Here is a 9,038-nt window from a genome sequence, read left to right on the forward strand (position 1 = left end):
ATTGAGAATGGAAATGGGGAATGTGCCAAAGAGACAACAGCCCGACCACAGATCAGACAACAGCAGAAGGTCACCAACTGGTCTTCAATGCAACGAGAAATTCCCGCACCCGGATGTGTCCTTCATGCAGCTGGCCCCTAAACAAATATATACTAGTTCAGTGATAATGAACGCCATGCTAAACTCCAAATTGTACACAAGAAACTAAAAGTTAAAATAACACAAGACTAACAAAGGCCAGATGCTCCTGACTTGGGACAGGCGCAAAAATGCGACGGGGTTAAACATGTTTGTGAGATCTCAACCATCCCCCTATACCCCTCTATACATTTATAGAACGAATACTTGTCTACAGTGAACAAGACATAGCTGATAGTAAATAGCTTAAAGCTCATATTATTCTCTCTCTAGTTTAAATAACGACATTGAAAAAGCTGCAGAGAACTTCATTCAATATACAAAAATATATTTATGAAAATATCAATGCATTCTTAGCCCAAGTCCGTTACTTGAGTGTGCCGAGTAAACATTGAAATATAATTGACCACTACGAAGGCGGTACTTTTTCGTGCGAGGGCTGTATAGTCAGTTAAGGTCGTTTTAATAAAACACTTCCATTATCATCGCCCTTATATTGTAAAAATTGTAAAAATATGTTCTCGTTCTGAATATACATGTAATTTGCCACTTGACGTTACACATCCATCTAACCCATTCCACAGACCTCACACTCAAAATCTTAACATAAATGCAATTTCAATTAACAGTTTAAATCTTGGAATTTTTTTAATATCAACAACTAACTTTGCGATAAAATAGAATAACCTATTTAATGTCTTCACAACAATATCACAGTTCATATAGCATGATGCATGATGTTTTAACAGGAATCACGTAAATTATGTAGACATAATTGTCAAAATATGTTTGATGAACCTTTTTTTTTAGCTCAGTTTAATAATGCATGGACACTTTATACGGTAACTAATGGATAGATCTTGCACGTTTCCCGCTGTCGACTTCATTATCCCATTTCGTTAATGTTATGAACCAGGAAAACTTTATTAAAACTCCACCAACATGTTAATGTCTATTATTTTGGGTAATAATAATGTCATTTTCTCATAACATTAACTAATTTTCCGATCACTTCCTCCAATAAATATCTAATCAACGACCATGGATTGACGAATTATGGCTAATTTGAAATACCAATGCGTACAAGGAAAATCTTTCAAACGTTTCGATGATGAGTTGATTTATTTTGTTGATTTGAAAGATTGTTTTCCTTGCCAGAACAGTTTTGTAAACCGAGGTCATTTCTGGTCCAATATTCATAGACCTCTCTTGGCACATTAGGATCTTGAGACAAACAGCATGTAACACAATTATGATCACTCAGTCTTCTGTGTTTAGCCTTTGAAGAAGAATTTTTAACTACAAGAAATTAAGAAAAAGAAACGATTAAAGTAAATCATTGATTGATTTACGATCATTTAACTTCACATCAGAACAAAGTGTATACCTCTTGCACATGCATCAAAGTAAATGAGAATGTTGTAATATATAGCAAAAGTAATTTGTAAGATTTTTTTGTGTTGTTGTCATAGCTTGTTGTTTCTGATTATTCACAAATTCCCTCATCTATATGTATACCAGGCAGCAATACCATGGCATACTCATGTGCTTCCTGAGCAAAATCGCATTTATATATAGAGAAAATAATCTATAGTGAGAACAAGTTTTATGTCTGGTTATTGCAATTGCTCAATTCAAAAGAACATTTGTTTACTTTGTTCTAATATACTTTAGGTATTTGTTGTTAGTATTTGTATCTGATCATATTCACAATTGCTCTGTTTCTGATTTTTTATCTATCAACTGACTGCAATTCGTATTCTAAAGAAGTTTTAAGTAATAAGTACGATTTGCAATGAAGATACCTAAATATTCAAACATTCGCTGGTTATAAAAAATAAACATGATCTATTATATAGGATTAATAAGATTATTAACTGGAGATTTTCAGGAAAGTATCAAAGCAAAAGACATGTAAAGTTATAAATTGATTATATGCAACATAGCTTAATAGTATCAGGCTTGTGCAAAGATTACGTTTGGTATATTGTAGTTTTGTGGATAGTTACAGTGCAATGTTATTATAAAATAACAAAGATATGCAACCTACCTATTTGTTTTACGGCTTGTAAATAATTCACAATTGTATAATATCCTTGCACATAAGCTATATCGGAAGGAATCTGATGTTTGCTATTGAAAATATTGAAGTTAGCTCCCGCTTCAATGAGTATCTGAACAATTTCAGGAAATCCTCTGTAACAAGCTAAATGTAACGGTGTATCACCACTTTCCGTTTTCTCGTTTAAATCACAGCCATATTTTATCAGTAACCTGAAATATTTAATTGTCTTTAATGTGATATTCAAATTCAATTGGTCAATCACACATATATATATTTTAACATATATATTTTTTATTATTGTCTTCGTAGTTGGTTTTTTTTTGGCAGATAAGGGGGACATCAAAATATCGCGTTCCATGGACGGGAAAGGGGGTTTCAAATACCAATTGCAAAATGAAATAGTTTGTATCGAGAAAGGAATGAGATTGTTATAGAGGAACGGTTACAAAATTATAGTTTAAACACATATTTTTCAATTAACTATTTTTGAAAAGCAGAAACTGGCATCAGATCAAGTATACTTGTTGTGACGTGTTTTTTTTCATTTTTAGAAAAATCATTCAATAAAAATAAGACACTCAAAGAAAATACCAAATATATCATTCAGCTGAGAGAAAAAAAATATGGTTGTATGACTACATGACTATTTCAGAGTATATTGGTTATAGGTGGCTGTTAATGATTCGTGAAAGGCATTGGAAGGAAAAATGGAAAAAATGAGACCAAGGCCAAGTGACAAGTGTCAGGCGACTAAGACTAGCAGATAAGCTGGGATGTACTCTCCATGCATTGATAATCTAATTCATTTTTTTTTTACTAAAGTAGAAAGTTTTTAAATAAACGGTGCAAATTGTTGACGCAGACAGAATATGAATTCCTAAGTCTAGCCTTTCTTGATTTACTATGTTGACGATAAAACATTTATGACATCCCATGACATGTTACTAAAGACCTTTCTTTACACATTACTTGTATATACGCGAAAGCAGAATTGTTTACATGTATTAAATTGGATATCTAATATACCACGATTGTAAGTGCAATGCCCTTTATATTAACCGAGAAAATATTTTCCTTATTTGGTACAGATTCACCCTATATACATTGACATCAATCTTGACGATACTATTTACGTAAGTTTAAAAGTGATTAAACTTGTTTGTGTTTGAAATTGTGGGGAATATTTGTTCCTGTTTACGCACTTTAAAAAACACAAAAACGTGATCATTCAAAAAAATATATCCACCTTTCTTGTACTACTGATATATAAATATATTTATTTATTCTTTTGTTTGTGAAATTGAATTTACATGGAACTTTATATATAACCCCCGTGAAATGTATAGATGATGCTTGTGAGATTTAAATGAAAACTAAATATTTGTTTATTTTTATAGCCTCTAATTTTCTGATTGACCGTGAACTTAATATCCTATTGAAAACGCTCTCTTTCACTTATCAACCGATATTCATGTACTTAGAATTGAAGCATAATAATTATTGTAAAACTTCTCTTCATTCTTTTTAAATATGCATGACGGATACCTATAAGTATTAACATTTTAGGATGTTGGCCTCTGAATATATGTCTTATTGCAAAAAAAAAAATACTAAAATTTCTTTTTTAATATGAAATATTAGCCGCTGGTTTCGAACAACAATCAATCATTTAATTTTCATAACAAACAATGAAAATCCAAACCCGCATTAAACAAAATGAAGAACCGGGTTGAACTTGGAGCAATTACACAATTACATAGTTTAATGTCCGTTTATAACGATGTGTGGTAAAATAAGGGGCTCGCCTGAAATATGAATTAGTTTTACTCTCAATTATTTACATGTAAACGTGGAGGACCCTGTATTGCCTATCAATATAAGTATAACAAAATCAAATCAAACTTTAAATAGATATAAATGAAAATCTGAAATTAAAACAAAATTATGGAAAAAAATGGCCCAATTAGAACCTCATTGCATCCGACTCTTTCAGATTTGAAAAAAAAAGTCGCCCTCAACAAAATGGTTTGTAAATTTACTTGAAAAACTCCATTTTGGATTCTGCATCTCATTGGAAATATATGCGCAAATACGCCTCTAAGGCGACACTATCCACTAATCCATTAGTTGAAAAGGTACAGTGTGAACGAATTTATGCAAAATTTGAAATGAAAAGTAGAAATTTTCCATTAGGTGGAAGAACGAAAATATATGGCCTGTTTAAAACGGAAATGACCATCGTTCATTTACAAGAACAATTCGCTGACTAAATACGGTTATATGACATCCCTTCAGTTGAACCTTGGAAGTATTATATGTGTCAATATAATACTTCCATGGTTGAACATAAGTCTTTCCAAACCAAACATGCGCCAGTTTGTTTGAACAACTTCTTATCTATCACCATTCTATGTGTTTTTCTTGATCGTATATAATCAAAGAGCGAAAAATCAATTATTAAATTAAATCCCATAGATAATTATGCTCTCTAGTTGTACTATCAATTTTCAAAATATTGTAACTCGTTCTAGAGGTTCTGTATTTATTAAACAAAAGTAAGGTAGTTTTTCTATAAAAATACGTAAAACAAAAACAAAAGATGCGAGTGCATATGGATTGATTCAATATGAACCATTTATAAATTTGTGAATGTGAAAAAAGGAGATATGTCACATTTGATATGCGAGTGTGTATTTTTCACTGCATTTTTACCCCTCTTATTTTAATACTTCTTTTCAGTCATAAAATTTAAACAAATTAATAGGAATTCTAAATGCATAGATGATTGACTGTCGCCAAATAGATACATAAATAAATGAATACATAAAAAAAATTGTAAATATATTAAAATTTTACTATCAGAGGTCAATCAGTTTAATTGAAGTCTGGAGCTGGCATGTCAGTTAACTGCTAGTAGCCTGTTGTTATTTATGTATTATTGTCATTTTATTTATTTTCTTTTGTTACATCTTCTGACATCGGACTCGGACTTCTCTTGAACTGAATTTTAATGTGCGTATTGTTATGCGTTTACTTTTCTACATTGGCTAGAGGTGTAGGGGGAGGGATGAAATCTCATAAATATGTTTAACCCCGCCACAATTTTGCGCCTGTCCCAATTTAGGAGCATCTGGCCTTTGTTAGTCTTGTATGACTTTTAATTCTAGTTTCTTGTGTATAATTCGGTGTTTAGTATGACGTCCATTATCACTGTAATAGTATACATATTTTTAAGAGGCCAGCTGAAGGAAGTTTACGGGTGCAGGAGTTTCTCGCTACATTGAAGACCCATTGTTGGCCTTCGGCTGTTGTCTGCTCTATTGTTAGGTTGTTGTCGCTTTGACACATTCCCCATTTCCTTTCTCAATTTATAATGTGTTATTTACCAACAAACAATTTGAGAAACCTTTATAAAACTCTTCAAATTTGTAAAAAGATCAATTAGAATTAAGAAAGAAGGGTATGTAAATTATGTAGACTTGATAAAAAAAAGTTACCAAATTAGAGTCTCATATGGAAATAGCTAGTCAGGTATTTTTCACGGTTTTTTGTTGTTGTTTTAAGCTATTTTTACATTTATGGTATTTTGTATTTCATTTTAGAATGCTGTTAAATTTCTGAAAACAATTTTTATGAACCCCTTAGAAAAACGATGTTATTTTATCATACTATCATACATACCTTACGATTTCAGGTTGGTTGTTATCACAAGCTGCGTGTATTGGTGTTGCTCCCCAAGCAGTCTTTGAGTTCAAACTAGCCCCTTGAATAACTAATATATGTAATATGTCAAAAAATCCGCGACAACATGCCCAGAATAATGCAGTTCCATCATTTTTCGAACCTTGTATATCAATAGCAGTATACTTTTTGTTCATTAATATTTTTTTCGCTGTTTCTTTATCTCCACAGCGTACTGCATCTATTAACGAAAACGCCATTTCACCAAATACCGTTTCAAAATGTGTTTACCTGTTATAACTGACTAAGGGAAAAACCTATTGAACATTAAACCAACCAATCGCGTGTTTTATTTATAGCTTCCTGAATTTTCACAGGCTAGTATTTACTTTATAGTTCGATAAATATACGTCAATAGAGTTACAACCTTTATCCACCACCTATCAGCTTTACAATTTTAAAATACCTTTGATCACTAGTACTTTGGGTACATATTTGATTTACTTTACTTTTTTCCTGCGTACTATATATATATCATTTACAAATGTTTGTTTTGATCAGTTAATATACATGTATAAAATTGTTCGCGACTTCCTTCTATATAAACTAAAGTCGTTTATCTAGGCAAATTGTTTATATATTTATTCTTATCTTTCTGTTATGACAATAACAAATGTGTTTTTGTTCAATTTAAAAATAAATTCTATTATAACAAAAACCCTGGCAGTTCCAAAAATAGGAAGTTCCTTTCAATTCCAACTATGCAAAATCATATCCCGGATTTGAGCATCGTCAATCCTAAACTACCGCATTCAACAGACTTGAAAGTTATTGCGCACAACGGCATACATTAAGATGACATGTACTAAACATGTACTTTGTCGTGTGAAGATTGGCAATATGAACATTTTAAAAATTAAGTAACAGTTAAAGAGTACTAATTCCCCCTAGTATTGACGTAAATATGGTCATGACGTAAATATGGTCAAGGATTAACATGGTCAAGGAATGGTCCAATTAAGATACTCATCTTAAGGAGTCCCGGAAGAGTTTGCAGTTTGTGTTCTACCACAAAGGCGCTTGGGGTATGCACCCCTTCTTTCCGTTTTGTATGTACCATTTTTTTTTATTAAAAAGTCTTTTGATAATGCATAATTTTTTTTTATATTTTCACTTATTTGATGTGTTCTTGGATTTATTTACACGACATATAATAATAGCAGTTTATACATAACGTTGTTATTAAACATCTTAGTGATCTGAAAAAGCCTAACGATTAAACGTCTGTAAGCAAGTGTAACTTCTTTCATTTTAACTTTTCCCCTGAACTTATAATCTAATGAACGGATATATTTTCTTTCTATAGATATTTAAAATAAATAACGTACTTTTGATGGTCCATTCAATTCGGTTGCTAGTTGGGATTTTTCTATTCTCTACACTTCCACAAACTTAGCATACAGTAGTTTTTATTTATTTTTTTTATTTTTTATCAAATAATCTTTGAAATATGTTAGCGCAAATTTGTTAGCTGCAACTTCATAGAAAGCCTATTACTTCTGTATTGAAAAAAGATAGATATACTGAGCACTCTCAAATCTGTACGTTGTGTCTTTCTGTGTACTTGTTAGATAAGGATTTGTGTGTGCTCTGTATCGATTTTGATGAGTTAAGCACCTTTCAGCTGTTTTTTTGTCTCGCTTGCTGTTTCTGGCGTCGACGGCGGCGTCAACAATGTATTAATTTGTGATAAGGTCTAGTTTATCATCGGATGAACCGTTGCATCAGTGGTAGGTAGGTCAATGATATTTAGTATGCAGTTGTATACGCATTTGCATATCTCATTTCCGTGGAGGTTATTTGGCCCTGTCCCCTCAAGTCGTGGTGTAACGACTTTGAAATGTTTGCTTAATTTACATGTACTAGTTTTTATACGACCGCAAAAATTTTAATATTTCGTCGTATATTGCTATCACGTTGGCGTCGTCGTCGTCGTCCTGCGTCGTCGTCGTCGTCCGAATACTTTTAGTTTTCGCACTCTAACTTTAGTAAAAGTGAATAGAAATCAATGAAATTTTGACACAAGGTTTATGACCACAAAAGGAAGGTTGGGATTGATTTTGGGAGTTCTGTTTGCTACAGTTTAGGAATTAGGGGCCAAAAAAGGGCCTAAATAAGCATTATTCTTGGTTTTCGCACAATAACTTTAGTATAAGTAAATAGAAATCTATGAAATTTAAACACAAGGTTTATGACCATAAAAGGAAGGTTGGGTTTGATTTTGGGAGTTTTGGTCCCAACTGTTTAGGAATAAGGGGCCCAAACTTTGTTTGATTTCATCAAAAATTGAATAATTGGGGTTCTTTGATATGCCGAATCTAACTGTGTATGTAGATTCTTAATTTTTGGTCCCGTTTTCAAATTGGTCTACATTAAGGTCCAAAGGGTCCAAAATTAAAGTTAGTTTGATTTTAACAAAAATTGAATCCTTGGGGTTCTTTGATATGCTGAATCTAAAAATGTACTCAGATTTTTTTATTATTGGCCCAGTTTTTAAGTTGGTCCAAATTGGGGTCCAAAATTAAACTTTGTTTGATTTCATCAAAAATTGAATAATTGGGGTTCTTTGATATGCCAAACCTAACTGTGTATGTAGATTTTAAATTTTTGGTCCCGTTATCAAATTGGTCTACATTAAAGTCCAAAGGGTCCAAAATTAAACTAAGTTTGATTTTAACAAAAATTGAATTCTTGGGCTTTTTTGATATGCTGAATCTAAACATGTACTTAGATTTTTGATTATGGGCCCAGTTTTCAAGTTGGTTCAAATCAGGATCCAAAATTATTATATTAAGTATTGTGCAATTGCAAGAAATTTTCAATTGCGCAGTATTCAGCAATAGCAAGAAATCTTCAATTGCACAGTATTGTGCAATAGCAAGAAATTTTCAATTGCACAGTATTGTGCAATAGCAAGAAATTTCCAATTGCACAGTTTTGTGCAATAGCAAATATTTTCAATTACTCAGTATTGCGCAATAGCAAGAAATATCTAATTGCAATTTCAATTGGAGTTATCTTTCTTTGTCCAAAATAGTAGTTGAATCAACTTAAATCTTTGTTTTATACAATTTATATAATTAATATTTCAATT

At 31.8% G+C, this 9,038-nt stretch overlaps 1 protein-coding gene across 1 annotated transcript; it reads right to left on the reverse strand.

Annotated features, from left to right (window-relative positions):
- Positions 1-767: 767 nt before the first annotated feature.
- LOC139516392 (ankyrin repeat and SOCS box protein 2-like) lies at positions 768-6,793 on the reverse strand. Its single transcript, XM_071306466.1, has 3 exons — positions 5,885-6,793; positions 2,189-2,412; positions 768-1,437 (listed from the first exon to the last, which is right to left on the reverse strand). The coding sequence occupies exons 1-3, from the start codon at positions 6,142-6,144 to the stop codon at positions 1,235-1,237; spliced, it is 687 nt and encodes a 228-aa protein (XP_071162567.1). The 5' UTR covers positions 6,145-6,793; the 3' UTR covers positions 768-1,234.
- Between the last annotated feature and the right edge of the window lie 2,245 nt (positions 6,794-9,038).

The sequence above is a fragment of the Mytilus edulis genome, chromosome 1 (assembly GCF_963676685.1).
Source record: "Mytilus edulis chromosome 1, xbMytEdul2.2, whole genome shotgun sequence".
Taxonomy (NCBI): Eukaryota; Metazoa; Mollusca; class Bivalvia; order Mytilida; family Mytilidae; genus Mytilus; species Mytilus edulis.

Coding starts and splice junctions, on each gene's coding strand:
- LOC139516392 (XM_071306466.1), bottom strand. CDS start 6,144: ATGGCGTTTTCGTTAATAGATGCAGTACGCTGTGGAGATAAAGAAACA. Junction 2,413..5,884: donor AACCAACCTGAAATCGTAAG/GTATGTATGATA, acceptor TAAATATTTCAG/GTTACTGATAAAATATGGCT. Junction 1,438..2,188: donor ACAAGCCGTAAAACAAATAG/GTAGGTTGCATA, acceptor AATTTCTTGTAG/TTAAAAATTCTTCTTCAAAG.